The sequence below is a fragment of the Amblyomma mixtum genome, chromosome 2 (genome assembly GCF_055824585.1).
Source record: "Amblyomma mixtum isolate Tamu chromosome 2, ASM5582458v1, whole genome shotgun sequence".
NCBI classification, from domain to species: Eukaryota; Metazoa; Arthropoda; class Arachnida; order Ixodida; family Ixodidae; genus Amblyomma; species Amblyomma mixtum.
This window is the reverse complement of record NC_143013.1, coordinates 221,375,815-221,391,348: the sequence shown is the minus strand read 5'-3', so window position 1 is coordinate 221,391,348 and position 15,534 is coordinate 221,375,815. Positions and strand designations below refer to the sequence as shown.

The 15,534-nt window shown below is 48.6% G+C and overlaps 1 protein-coding gene across 1 annotated transcript in view; it reads right to left on the bottom strand.

Annotated features, from left to right (window-relative positions):
• Positions 1-11,552: 11,552 nt before the first annotated feature.
• LOC149362677 (uncharacterized) overlaps positions 11,553-15,534 on the bottom strand; it is a 28,444-nt gene continuing 24,462 nt past the window's right edge. Inside the window, exons 6-7 of the mRNA XM_089573161.1 lie at positions 13,590-13,658; positions 11,553-11,866 (exon numbers count right to left, since the gene is read on the bottom strand). Of these exons, the coding sequence (XP_089429287.1) occupies positions 11,672-11,866; positions 13,590-13,658 (264 nt within the window). The 3' untranslated portion in view covers positions 11,553-11,671. The remainder of the gene's footprint in view (positions 11,867-13,589; positions 13,659-15,534) is intronic.

Here is a 15,534-nt window from a genome sequence, read left to right as displayed (position 1 = left end):
TACCAGCCTCGGCCCGCACCGACCGCTGGTGATAAATAAATGTTCTTTCTTTTCTGGTATGTCCTGCGTAACTGCGACAGCAGTTGCGCCCTAGACCAGCGCATGCCAACTCTTTTAAACCGGAAGTGTTCTCTTACGGCATCCTTTCTGAATCATGCTGACAATGGATGTGGCTTTTGGTTCGTTAGAGTGTGCAGTGTTCTGCTTTTAAAATAGTCTGATTCCTATACAAGAACGAGGAAGAAAACTGGAGGGGACGCGGGAGTGTTAATTGGTTAAAATTAATATATGAAGCATTGGTCCTTCTCTACTTCACATTCATAGTTCGCTGGGAGTTCTCATGCCACTCCTGGCGCAGTGGTGCTGCGGATAGGCGATGCACTGATGCCCCGGAGGTGGCTGCACAAACAAAGCCACCGGTGGTGCTTTTGAGGTCAAAGTGATCGGGAACTGTCACGAGCAATATTAAGGCGAAAGCCTTTAATGCCTCATACTTTCGTTAGCAGCCGTGTCGGCAGATGTGTGCGCGTTTTGACGGGTGTCCACCGCGATATGTGAGACAGTTACTGCATAATTTCCTTTCCTCAAATACAATTTTCAGTTTCTTCATTACGGCCCCTCTTTCTATTTCTTCTTTCACTCCCACTTCCTCTCTTCCTGTACAGTTCGGTTCGGGTGTCCACCGAGATGACAGATAATTACTGCACCATTTCCTTTCCTCAAAAAGCGTTGCGTTCAAAGGGCGAGGCATCGCGCCAAACGGGTGGTGATGTTCCGTCCGTGGACTGCCTGGCAGCGCTACAACACGCTGTCGCGATCCATTCCTAAAGGCGAAGCTTAAGCGTCATTAAATAGCAGTTAATGTGTATTTAGTAACTAATAAGTAATTAGACTATAATTAGTAGTTTATCATTACTTCGTCATGAATTATGTGTGACTTCATCCAGCGGTGACGTCACCAATGTCACACAGGCAAAGCGGTTCGGAAAACGCTTTCGCCTCTACGCACTTTAGATAGTCAAAGTGCCCCATGAATATTTTTAAATGCCACGTACCACAATGGCCAGTTCGCTCACAGTCCGGTGGGCAGGTTGTGATGACATCACAAGGCCACGTGACCTAGGTGGCGGGTGGTCCAAACGCTTTTTCGCTTACAAAGCCGCCGACGACGACGCCGGGTTTTCTGCAGAACAAGAAATTTGACGCTATCGCGTTAAAAGTGCCTGTTTTTAGGGAGCATACGTATGCATTTTACTGTTAAAGCGGCGCTAGCGTCACTTCCCTCCCCCTGCAAATTTGAAGTCTGCTGAAGTGACGCCTGCAACCGAAGCGAGGAGCCTCAGCCTCCTCTGTATACCGGAGGCCCTAATTATGGAGCCGCCCGCTCATCCACTGCTACCCTGAATCCACCTCCGCCCACCTTCACTCTGCAAAAACACCATCCATCACCAATACACCCAAATCTATCATCTGGAAGCGCTATCCACCATCATCCACCTATAACTTCACCCTCCACAAAGCTTCCTACCGCTAGAAACCCACACAGCAGCAGCAGAACGAAAAAGCGCCGGCCACCCAACCCCTCCCCACCCTCGACGCACCGGTGGGAGACCAGGTGGGCTGAATGGTCCACCGGGTCTCCTACAAGCGGGGCGGATTACGAAGCAAGGATGCACTGCGGCTTGCCCGTGCTTTCGTAACGAGTAGAGTCCTCTACTCAACTCCCTACTTTCACCTGCGCAAACACGATGATGACCAACTGGAGGTTATCCTGCAGAAAGTCATCAAGCGGGCTAACGATCTCCCGGTCGCCACGTCCAACCAGAGACTTCTGGCCTTGGGTGTGGTGAACACATTCCGGGAGCTTCGAGAAGCCCACTTAGTCAACCAATACACGCGTCTTGCACAGACCACGTCCGGTCGCCGCCTCTTGGACCGGCTACACATCAAACATGACTACCACATTGAGGAAAGGGAGAGAGTGCCAGAACCCTGAACACGCGCCCTCCGGGTCAGACCCCTTCCCCGCAACATGTCCAGAGAAGACCATATAGCGGTCGTCGCCAGGCGCGCGCGGAAGCGTTGGCGCGATACTATGGTAACCAACATGTGTATTACGTGGACTTTGCCGGCCCACACCACGGGGGGTGGTACACGGCCGCAATCGCACACAACACAAACACAGTTAACGGGCTCACTTTCAAAGCCTAAAGCGCAACACACGCCGAGGAGATTGCCATTGCTCTGGCTCTCATTACTCCCAAGTCAAAACACATCATCACCGACTCGCGAGGGGCCTGTCGGAACTATGAGTTGGGCTGGGCTCCCCCGCTTGCCTGGCGCATGCTAGAATATAACTGCCGATGCGAACTGCCGATGCGCCGTGTGGAGCTGATATGGGTGCCTGCGCACTCCGGGAATCCCGGAAACGAGGCTGCCAGCCTTTTAGCCCGAGGTTCTTTAAACCGGGCTCAGGTGGCCTCGGATCGGGGATTCACGAAGGAGCGCATGCACACATTCAGTGAGCTGACCCAGGCATACAGAGCCTCACGCCAGCCCTAGCCCCCGCCCCACCCCTCCCTAGATAACAAACACGCAACACTCTGGCGCAGACTACAGACACACACTCTCCCCTCAGCCCTTAACCTAGCCCACTATCATCCATCCTTTCACACTCCCGCATGTGCCCTATGCCCAGAACCCTTCGCTTCTTCCCTCCACATCCTTTCCCTCTGCCCGGCGGACCCTCCCCCGCGGGACCTAGAGAACTTCAAGACCTGGGAGGACTGGGAGACCCTGCTGCGCTCGGAGGACCCGGCCGTGCAGACCATCGCCACCGGCCGTGCTGCCAGTGTTATGGACCTCAGGAACATAAACACTTGAGTTCAGTGGGGTCGTGCGGGAACCCTGGGGCGTGCCCCGAATTGCTGTGTAAATAGTTTTTTTTTCTCTCTCTGTCTTGAGAAAGTCGGTGAATTCTGCGACTATCGCTGTTTTCTCCTCCCCGTCCGATCAGGAACCCGATTTTAATCCGGTCTATACATTCAAAGATATTACAACATATTATCAAAATTGTCATCGCCTTTACCCTAGCCCATGTAAAGGCCTTAAGAAGGCGGATGAGCGGCTCCTTCTCCGCCTTCTCACCAATACATTGCTGTGCCCGGCAGCGCTAAAACATTTTGACCCCTCCTTTAGCGGCAGCTGCCCACACTGTAGTGCAGTGTCTTCTGACACTTATCACATGGTGTGGGCCTGCCCCTCCAACCGCGCTATTCCCCCCATCCCCAACCCAACCCGGGAGGACTGGGAGGCGACCCTGCTCGGCTGCCACGACTTACAGGCCCAACAAGCCTTAGTCGGGCGCGCCCGGGCGGCGGCAACCGCCACTGGGGTCCCATACTAGGGACCTCCACCTAGTGTTTGTAAGGATCGGTCCCTTACGGGCTGATCCAAACATACCTCCTGCTCATTCGTAATAAATGTTTTCACCACCACCCACTACCGCTCTGTCTTTTTGAGGCCTTGTGATGCCTTTGAGGTCTTTTTGTGATGTGATATGATGTCACAAGCACACTTCCGCCGAGCCTACAGTTAGAGGTCAAGTCCGGGCCTGATTTGACCTGCGGCTTAGCACGCGAGAACTGGTCTTCGCTCCAAAAGACGAGCTCAGAAACCTTCAGTACCTTTAGGGCAGCTATAAGATTATCTATACTCATAGCGAATAAATGCAAAGGGTGCGGGGAACCCCTGGGGCGTGCCCCGAATTCCTTTTACAATAAAGTTTTTTTTTTATCTCCCCATCCTACACAAAATTAATTTTATTGTGTACAAACAAAACCAATTCAGTACACAGTACATACACGTGCACACTAGGGAGCCGGCTCCGAACAATAGCATACAACAGGCACTAGCCTAGCCCAGCCTACACATGGACGCCGTCGTCTCATTTGAAATCGTGTTTTGTGTTTAACTAATTGCCCTCTTCGTTCTTAAATAATTCGTATTAGTTCAGCTTATTTCCCGATTAATCGCAGTTATTTCAATCTGATGTCAATACACTTGAACGAACTCTACAACTCACTAGTAAGAAAACGTCGTAATAATAACGTATATGATCTCCATGTCACTATAAGGCACGCTCGGACGTGCACTGGTACTTCAAGCAACAAAACAAATTTTATAGAAACAGCGCTTAGTATATTGCGCAATATTATGCATTTCACATGCTGCGTAAAGTTTTTAGTTAATTCTTATATATAATGAGGTCATAATTTGAAAAGTGATCAAATAACACAAAAAAATTATATTAACACAAGAGAAACACCAGGGATGCTTGAGTAAAATAAAAATTTGTTGGACGCTTAACCTTTGCCTTTAGGATCGATGGTGATGGTGAAAAACATTTATCGTGCATAAAATGTTTACAGAGAGGTGATTGGGGTAGGCCCTATTGGCCCTTTCCCCTAACAATACTAGGTGGAGCCCCTATTCCGGGACCCCATTGCCAAGCAACGCCGCTCGCGTCCGGTGAACCAAGGCCTTTTGGATCTTTAGGTCCTGACAGGCGAGCAGGGCCGCCTCCCAGTCCTCTCTGGTGGGGTTGGGGTTGGGGGGGTTGGATGGGTATGCGACAGCGTCTTGCAGCGCTGCCAGGGAGTTTACGTAACGCCATCGGCCGTTCGGCGCGACTCCTTGCCCGTTGGACCCTCCCCCGCGGGACCTAGAGATCCTCAACACCTGGGAGGACTGGGAGACACTGCTGCACTCGGAGGACCCGGCTGTGCAGACCACCGCCACCGGCCGTGCTGCCAGTGTTATGGACCTTAGGAACATAAACACTTGAGTGCAGTGGGGTCGTGCGGGGACCCTGGGGCGTGACCCGAATTCCTGTTGAAATAAAGTTTTCTCTCTCTCTCTCTCTCTCTCTGGACAAATCGACAATTGTTTGAGGAAAGGAAATGACGCAGCAACAGTTTCACTTGTCTTGGTGGACACCCGAACCGCGCATGAGGCGCAGGCACCGATTATTCTCCTGATTGTAGGTCACCGGTTGGAATCCCTGACGAGAGCTAGGCTCTAACGTAATTATTAAGTTTATGCTGCGCAAAGCGCTGAATCGTGTGATAAGTCCGGAACAATCTGCGGCAAACGGTTGGCGTGATACGATTATTTCCGAAGCGCGGACCTCGCAACTCGCGTAAAAGTGTCGACGCTGCTGCGAAAACGATAAAGTGGTTTAAAGCGCCCACAACGAAAAGGTGGTCCTGGCCTTGGATCTTAAAGGCGCATTCGACAACGTCAAACACGAAGAAATCCTGGACCACCTCAGTAACACCAACTCTGGCCACAAAACATTCAACTACATAAAACAATCTCTTACATACCGTCAAGCCTACATACGCATACAAGATGCGGAACACGGGCAATACACCATCGGCTCGAGGGGAACACCTCAAAGCGCGGTCCTGTCTCCCCTCCTCTTCAATTTGGCAATGCTTCATCTGCCCTCCAAGTTGTTTTCTTTGCCCGGGATACATCACGCTCTTTATGCGGATGACATTACAATCTGGGCCATGCAAGGTAACCTGGGTCACATGGAATCCTGCCTGCAAGCAGCGGTGACCCTAGTCGACGACTACGCGGCCTACTGCGGACTCCAGTGCGCCCCGTCTAAATCAGAATTTGTGCACATACGTCCCTCCCCTCGGGACACAACACCGCTTTGCATCAGTCTCCTCTCGGGACCGATCCAGGAGTCCAAGGAGATCTGCGTCCTTGGTCTCTTCATACACAGTCAACGCAGGGTCGACACCACCCTAGCCAAACTTCGCACGGTGGAAGACCAGGTGGGCAGCATGGTCCGCCGGGTCTCCAACAAGCGGGGCGGATTACGAAGCAAGGATGCACTGCGGCTTGCCCATGCTTTCGTAACGAGTAGATTCCTCTACTCAACCCCCTACTTGCACCTGCGCAAGCATGATGATGACCAACTGGAGGTCATCCACCGGAAAGTCATCAAGCGGGCTCTCGACCTCCCGGTCACCACGTCCAACCAGCGACTTCTGGCCTTGGGCGTGGTAAACACATTCCGGGAGCTTCGAGAAGCCCACTTTGTCAACCAATGCACGCGTCTTGCACGGACCACGTCCGGTCGCCGCCTCTTGGACCAGCTACACATCAAACATGACTACCATATTGAGGAAAGGGAGAGAGTGCCAGAACCCTGGAGATGCGCCCTCCGAGTAAGACCCCTTCCCCGGAACATGTCCAGAGAAGACCATAGCGGTCGTCGCCAGGCGCGCGCGGAAGCGTTGGCGCGATACTATGGTAACCAAGAACACGTCTATTACGTGAACGTTGCCGGCCCACACCACTGGGGGTGGTACACGGCCGCAGTCGTACACAACACAAACACACTTAACGGGCTCACTTTCAAAGCCTACAGCGCAACACACGCGGAGGAGATTGCCATTCCTCTGGCTCTCACGAATCCCAAGTCAAAACACATCATCACCGACTCGCGAGGGGCCTGTCGGAACTACGAGTTGGGCTGGGCTCCCCCGCTTGCCTGGCGCATACTGGAATATAGCTGTCGATGCGAAGATCCAACTCCACTCAACTTGATTTGGGCCCCCGGTCACCGGGGACTCCAGGGAAACGAACAGGCCGATCAGGCCACCCGCGCACTCACCGGGCTATCTCCCTGTCCTTGGAAGGGCACTCCCAATCAGACAATCTGGCCCATCACATTCAGACAAATCACCGATTACTACAAGGAGGAGCACCGGCGCTACCCCAGCCCCTTGTAAGGGTCTGGATCGCGCTGACGAGCGCCTCCTCATCAAAATTCTCACTAACACTGTACTGTTCCCGGCGGTGCTTAAACATTTCAATACATTCTTTGATGGCGCGTGCCAGTTCTGTGGGGAGGTGGCTGACACCTTCCACATGGTTTGGGCGTGTCAATCAAACCCATCTATCCCCCCCAACCCTAACCCCACCAGAGAGGACTGGGAGGCGGCTCTGCTCGGCTGTCAAGACCTAAACAGCCAAAAGGCCTCGGTTCAACGGACGCGGGCGGCGTTGTTTGCCAATGGGGCACCTGAATAGGGGCTCCACCTAATATTGTGAGGGAAAGGGTCAATAGGGTCTTAACCCAATCACCTTTCTGTAAAAATTTAATTACCCATAAATGTTTTTCACCACCACCACCACCACCTCCGCCTACTTCCACCCTACAGAGAAATCCTGTCGCGTGTGAAGCCTCGGCTTAGAGTAAACCCAAAACTGAGAGGAAATGCGTCAAACCTGTCGACGAGGAGAAATCCAGCTGCGTTCGCGGAACTGTCGGGTCTGATGTCGGATCATCGAGAAATTTTTTATTCTTCAAATTCAAGTCTTAATCACTCGATTTTACATTTTTCCGTGCGTAGCGAGTCAGATCGTCCGTTTCCGTTTACATAATTTTCACATTGTTCGGCGGCTTTACAAACAAGTAAATAAGAAATACATGAGACTAAGTTCTACGATATTCTTCACGCTGGTCCACGATATCTGAAAGGACCAGTCACTCGGCTTTGCATTCCAGGAGATTTCTTATCGCTTTTTATTTGCGGTTCAGGCTATGTACTGCCTTTCTCAAAACAGCCGGCTGTCCTTGCCGCTTTTCTTCCAATCAGGAGGCTTGCCGACCACAGCGAGGGCGCTCCACCCATAGGCCCATTTTCCAAGTGGCCGCGGAAGCCTGGTTACTTCAGGCAAATTCGTCAATTAAATGCATAATTAAAGGTAACAAAACGACTGCGCTGGCGTATATGATGTTACTACTTTTCAGCGCGAAAAAGAAGTAAAAGCCTTCCCCGCCCATTTCAAATGGGATGCGGCTTCAAAGATCACACGGTACTCGCAGATGTAGCCGTAGTTGTAGGAGCCTTTGTGGTTACATTTCTAGAATTTAATGGTGGCGTATCATGCCAACAGCCAATTGCAAGGCCATTGTGCTCGCATTGGTCGTTAGAACATAAGCCGACCGGGCATGTGTAGTTGATGTTGCTCTGCATTGCATTTGCTGCTGCTGTTAAGAGGCTCTTGAAAGTCAAGAATGCAGGGTATTAACAGGGGCATACTTCAGAGTAAGCTACTGTCTTTTTTAAGAAAATATCTTAATACAGGACTGTAAGAATAGTAGTACCAATGCTTCGTATCGTGTATGAAACGCGGCTGTCGGCACTGGCGAGTTGCTGCAAATTTTAACAGCTCTTTCAAACCAACATGTCACTGAGGGGCCTACGTTGCTGGGTTTCTCGATTATTGTTCCTCACGAAGCACTATACCACAAAAAATATTTCAAACCTGTTTCAACATCCGACTACATAAGGTGGTTCCGCGGGTCATAGAGTAAGTACTCTGAAGGGTGTACAATACCAGGTGTTTCAGGGAACACTAAGTAACTTTCAAAAATAGACTTTTCGGGGTAAAAATGTCGCATTCGCGGCATATTATTACCAGCGCTAGCGGACACCAGAAAACCAGTGAATTGCCTTAACTAGTAAACTGGTTAACTAGTTTATAATCAACTTTTAACTACTCGAGCTAGGCGCCTCCTTGTAATTAAAGTTTTTAGTCGGTCGTTAGTAATAGCCACATGAGTTTTTAGATTTTTTCAAAGCGCAATTACCCTCGGAGGACCCGGCCGTGCAGACCATCGCCACCGGCCGTGCTGCCAGTGTTATGGACCTTAGGAACACAAACACTTGAGTGCAGTGGGGTCGTGCGGGGACCCTGGGGCGTGCCCCGAATTCCTGTGTAAATAAAGTTTTTTCTCTCTCTCTCTCTCTCCGCGCTATGGCTCCACAATTTTGGCTATTTTGGCTAGTTACGTGAGCTGGAGGGGTTCCTTTATCACCATGCTTTTCGAAAGCGCATATATTTGGGCATAGTATAGCCATAATTTGTAGGGCCGCAGCGCCTAAGGTAATCGCGTTTTGCAAATTCTAAAAACTTACATCACTATTACTAACTACTGGCTATAAATCTTTAATTTCAACCAGATGCCTAAATCAGTAGTTAAAAAGTTCATTTTTAGAAACTATGCTAACACAATTCACCTCTTGTCCAGCGTCCGCCAGCGCTGGTAATAAAATCTCGATACAACGAACTTCGCGGGGTCGCGAATAATCGTTCGTTATTTTGAAATATCGTAAGAACGAAAGACTCGCGAAAAAAGGTAGTATAGTATTACTGGACAATGAAAATACTGTACCTTCAGGAAGGGCACACGACGAGCTATGTAATTTTCAAACAGGAACGCGAACGAGAGGTTCAGCGCTCGTTTATTTGCAGAAATCCGTGATTCTGGCGGGTGCGACACAGGCGCCCCAGGACGAACTCTTCAACGTCAACTTTTTGGAGCACAGAATCAGGCACATCGCTACAACGTCCGATGAATGTGCAAAGTTTGCCTATGGATGCAAGAACCTCCGCACTAGACACAGGTTCGGCCGCTTGGTCTGCAGGCGGCGAGTCGGCATCGTCGTCCAGTTCATTTTCTTCGCCGCGCTCTCCATACTCGCGAACGCTGCTCACGATGTCTTCTACAGTCAGGGGCAGCATTTTCCGACTCGGCGTAGTCGGCAAAAGTTACAGAAGAGTCTACAGAGAGTTTCGCAGTGACTTCAGTCCGCACCTCTTTTGCGCTGTCGTCATCCGTGCTATCAGCGTCATCGCAGTCTTCTGTGTGAAGCGGCGATTTCACCAGGCCAGCTTTCCTCCAGCAGTTGTTGATGGTCGAGGCCTTTACGTTCCACCACACCCCAGTTACCATTTCGGCAGCCTGGCGGACATTTATGGCTGTCGGGAGTCCGAGCCGAAGGTTTAACAGCGCTGCACTAGGCGCTTCCGAAACGATGTGTTTCCTTAAGCGTGAACTGCCGTCGCTTCATCTTGACGCTGGCGCCCGCAGAATTCATCGTCAGCACAGTCAACACGCAGCGGCGAGAAACGACTAGGCCTCGCGTTCGCGGCGGCCGCACACAAAAAAAGAAAAGCGCGGAGGTAGTCTAGTCACATGCACACCCACGGCCGGTCTCGACGCGCGCGCTCTCTCGCTCTCTCTTAAGGAGAGAGGAGAGAGCGCACGCGTCGAGACCGGCCGTGGCACACCGTGGGAGAAAAAAAAACGGAGGAGGAGAGACGAGCCAACTTCCGGTTGCGAGGCGGCTTCGGATTGGACTGGATTGTATCGGATGCCTGCCCTTGGCGATTAGCAGAGTTAGCGTGTGCCTCTCGGGGAGTCGGCTCACTTCTCCGGGGTAAGTTCGTAATAATGAGGTGCATTTATAATAGGTGGGCAAATAAATTATGCTCGTTATTCTGAAATGTTCGGTATTTTGAAATTCGCAGTAGTGAAATATTTTTACATTGAAAATATAGATATTTTGGCGGGGATTTTGAAAAAGTTCGTAAATATGAAAAATTCGTTAATGTGAGGTTCGTAGTAGTAACGAGATTATACTACTATGCGGCAAAAGCGATATCTTTTACCTCAAACTGCCTATTTTTCGAATAATTAATTATTCTATGGAGAAATACCCGGTATATTTATGGCCACGATATCCAAGCGGGCTTTTTCTCAATGGGTGCGTTTTTGTAGGAACAAGACGCGTTAGACGCATTAGTGTCAGCCCTGCGCTGCGCGAAACAGAGCAAGTCTATGATTTATCCACCGGCAGCTGCTTTAGCCACCAGATTGCTAAACTCATTTCTCAGTGTTCTGAAGAATCGGGAACGTTGGGTATAGACATGTGACGTAGGAAGAATTCCATGTGCACATGCCTAGGCCTCCCCGTGTTTACAGTTGAGAGCCCTGGCTTTATCAGGTCTTGGCAGTCGCTCGAGATACTCGGAAAGCGAGGACGCAGGACAGATTACAGGGAACAGGAGCATCGACGTGGTTGCAGAAGCGGACAGATTGATGATGTATCTCCATGACGCTTGCTAAGTGCAATTTACTATGAACCTAACAGTTTGCCGCATAACTGTCTCACTTGGTATTTGGGTGTCACCCCCTACTCACAGCGTGATTGAGATGTCCACTGATGCAGTGACTTCGTTAGCCGCATTAGCATCATCATCAGCCTGACTGTGCCCACTGCAGGGCAAAGGTCTCTCCCATACAATTAACCCTGTCCTTTGCCACCTACGCCCACAATTTCCCAGCAAACTTCGTAATCTCATCCGCCCGCCTAACGTCCCGCCGCCTCCTGCTATGCTTGCCTTCTCTTGGAATCCACTCCGTTACCCTTAGGCACCAGCGGTTATCTTGCCTTCGCATTACATGCCTCGCCCTAGCCCATTTCTTCCTCTTGGTTTCGACTAGCATGTCATTAACCCTCACCGACTGGGCCCGCTTCAGGTCTGTTAACGTTGCGCCTATTATTGTTCAAATCATTTTTCACACGCAGGTTCCCGTCACGTCAAACCTTGACCCAGCGGCATACTTGCTGTTAGCACTTTCAGTGACAAAAAGAAATGAAAGGCTTTCTCGCCTATTTGAAATGAAATGTGGCTTTATTCCGATGCGGGCTCCTTGATAACCGCGCTCAAATTTCCAGGGTTACTATGACTGTTTTTGTTGATCCACAAGGGATGTCAATATTGCCTTCTAAGATTACACAGAGCTCGTAGATGCAGTTGTGGTCGTAGGAGCCGTTGTGGTAACATCTGTAGAATTTGGCGGTGGCTCATCATGCCAACAACCAATCCAAAGGCCAGTGCGTTCACAGACGCCTGCATTGCACAAGCCGACAGCACATGTGTAGCTCACGTTGTACTGCATACGCACTCCTGCTAGCTCTGGGATGCCCTGGAAGTAAAAGACAGAGTATAACACGGACATACTTCTGCGTTAACTACCCTCTTTTTTGGAAAAATGTCTAATACAGCTCTCTAAGAATAGTGGCAGCGATTTTTCGCATCGAGCATGAAACACCGCTGTGGCCACTGGCTTGTTATTACTACGAATTATAAGAGCGATTTTAAACCAACATGTCACCGCCAGTCATAGGGTTCTGGGCTCCGCGACAATTTTTCCAAAAAAAATAAAACGTAATGGCAGCATACACTCTTTCAAACCTGTATCAGCATCGGGCTAGCTAGGGTGGTCGTGCAGGCCAGAGTGTAAGAGCTCCGAAGAATAAGCTATACCATATATTTCAGGGAATATGATCACTAATTTTTGAAAATAGGGAATTTGAAGTAAACGCAAGCTTTTTGTGGCATATTAATACCAATGCTGGCAGGAATAAAAAAAACAGGCGAGTGATGCTAACTGTAAAGTTATTAACGGCAGTCTAATTAACTTTTGTCTATTACTGTAGGCACCTACTTCGAATGAGAGATTTTTAATTAGAGATTTGTAGCCGGCCGTTCGCAATATTCGTATCAGTCGTTAAAGTTTCCAAAGCGCGACAACCCTGGCCGCTGGAGCTCAACAAAGTTTGCCTACATCGGACCAAGATACATGTGCCTTCTAAAAGCATGCAGGCAAAGCAAGCCCTTCAGTCCTGGTAACTAGTCAATATAGCCAATTTTTGTTTAGCCACAGCGCCGAATGTAATTGCGTTTTCCAAATTCTAAAAACTGATACAGTTATTACTAACCGCGGCTACAAATCTCTAATTCCAGTCAGGTGCCTATCTATAATACTTAAAAAGTTAACCATTAGAATTAGATTTAATCACTTCCCTAGTTAACATGATCGCCTGTGTTTTGAAGTCCGCCAACGCTGGCATTACTATGCTGCAAAAAGCTTCTCTTTAGCTCAAAAACCCTATTTTTGAAAATCATTGATCACCTTCCTTCAAACACCCGATATATAGAGCCACGAAACCGAAGTGGGCTTCGCAATGGGCAAGAGGCACATTTCGTATTTATGCACCGTCAGCTCCTGTATCCATCACACTGTTAAGCTCAATTCTGTATGTTCTGAGCACACCCGAACTTCGGGTATAGAGCTCTGACGTAGAAGAATTACCTTGAGCTAACACCGATAGTCCGGCAAGCGGCTATAAATAAAGCACTAGAGCTTTATCAGATGTAAGCAGCTCGAGAAAAACTCGTGCAGTTTATATAATACTCGGGATACCGCTACACTCGGGCAGTCGCTCTAAAAACTGAGCTAGCGACGATGACAGACCGATTATACGGAGCAGAATAATTGACGTGCTTGTGGAAACTGTCATTATATATCTCCCTAACTCTTGCTGAGCGCAATTTTATGTGAGGTCACATAGGAGCTTACAGTGTGCGGGCAAGTGTGTGAATCAAGCGTGGTGAGGCCTGTGATATGGTGCAAAAGACATTCTGTAATCTGTCACGCTCAGCTTGACTTGAACACCACAATATGTGGCCGGGGCTCATACAGCGTCGCATTGAGGGCCGGCAGTCGAGTTGTGTTGAAAACCTGACAATTTCGTTCTCAATAGAAAAACATGGGGTAGCTGCAGAATTTTCAATTGCTCCGTTCTCATCCGCTACTTCTTGCTTTATGGATTCTTCTCGATGAGAAAAGGACAAGTTTTACTCACTAAGCATTCTGTTCCGTTTTTTAAGTGTTGTGTAGAATTCTTGCACTTGAGAACACAGCCGACGGGACGCTGTAAAAAAAGAAAGACACAGCTCAAAACGAAAACATGCTTGCGCGAATTATGGAGATACTTAGGCAAAGGAAAAGTGTAGGGTCGTACGTTTCCTATTCGCATATGGCAGGAATAATACATATAAACTCTTATAGCTCCCGTTGAATGGCGCAATACCTGAAATTTGTTTATTCAGGTGCACCTAAAGCGACTGTCACAATGCCACAGCCTCATTCACGATTTCGCACTTTCAACTATCCCTGCCTACTTCCACGTCAGACAGGACGAACCGTAGGATTCGTGTTCTCATTCCTTTTCAGCAGGGTGACCGATATGCAGGCTTTTTCAGCTAAGGTTTTCGTCCAATTTTAACCATAGGCTTTGTGAGCTGGCTCTTTTTCGGGCTAGCATTGTAAGAAGTGTAGTGCATCAGAATACACCTAAGACGTGCTAACTAGGAATCTGGTTAATTGATGCTAAATAGTTAGCTTTTTCAGTATTACCGTTCGGCTCCTTACTTACTGAGGGGCGAGTGGCCCACTAGCAAACCTTCATCACTGTTCATAATTTCGGACACATGCTTACCCTCACCGCCATGGATGGACAAACTTGGATCATTTCTCACGCCATTAACACCAGCGGAGAGCCATCAGCGATGTCCATCAGATTATCTGCCTCACCCACGCTGGAGAAGCGAAGTAGCTAGGAGCGGAGTGATAGTTAGAAAGTTAATTATTTAATATTAATTAACTAGACTGCTAGTTAGCACGCCTAACCTGTATTCTGATTCACTACACCACCAACAACGCTATGCGGGAAAAGTGCTCCTCTAGCACAGAAAAAAGCCTATTTTTTTACTTCGCAGAAAACTTAAGTAAAACAGAGTGTAACCCATGGCTTGGATTCTCTCTGTGCCCTGACGGGGCGAAGCCTCCTCGTCTAAACGTCTGCATGACTTTGGTGAATTGACGGCACCATTAGACGAATACATTTAACGGAATTCCTTAAAGTGAAGTACAATTCACGAGAACGAGAAATTACAGTTAAGCATCTATATCAACACAGACAAAGCATGCAATGAAAATCTATACAGCTTTCTCTTATTCGGCCAGGAAAAATACGAATCTTGCTTCACCTTCGAAGAAGCAAACGAGGAATTACTCGGTAAATAACGCCACCTTTGTTGGACGTATACCCGTTCGTCCCCATCTGTCCTCTTATTCAGTTGACGCACTGTTGTCGTCTATAGTCACGGTGTTTTCAAGCCTAAAATAGTGTAAAACGCATTTCTTTTGTTTAGCAGCATTTGCAGGTAGAGAGAGAGAGGGCGACGACACAAGGTCCGCGTCCAAGTCTCTGATGGGCTGCATACTACAGGAGGTTTCACTAGACACACCCACCGCTACACGACCAGGCACCGCTAACACTTTTTTCCTTCGTGGGAGTCCATAAAATCAGAAATGCCATGCTAAACACTTATGGGCACAAATTTTGAGTATTTGAAAATTGCAAGGACTGCTATGGAAACAATGAGGGTAATGGTCTATTCTTCCAATGTGTAGCAAAATATTCCTTTTAAAGTTTTTACATCGCTCGCATGCAGCAGTTAAGACTGACATAGGAAACCAACGAAGAACGCTTTTTATGATCGCAAAAACTTTAATAGTAAAAATATGCAAGCGTGCCGACAGGAGATCGGAGGATATATTGATTGCTATAGTGAAATCTTAAACCGTATTTAAAAAATTGGGTTCATAAACTCTTTTCCTTTCAAAAATGATTTTGTCCACATTTGTTTGATATGTGTGAGTTCAGGACATAAGAGAGTTGGGGACGCCAGCCATACGGTTGTTAGGATAGCCTGAAAATTATATTCCACGGGAAACTCTTCAGA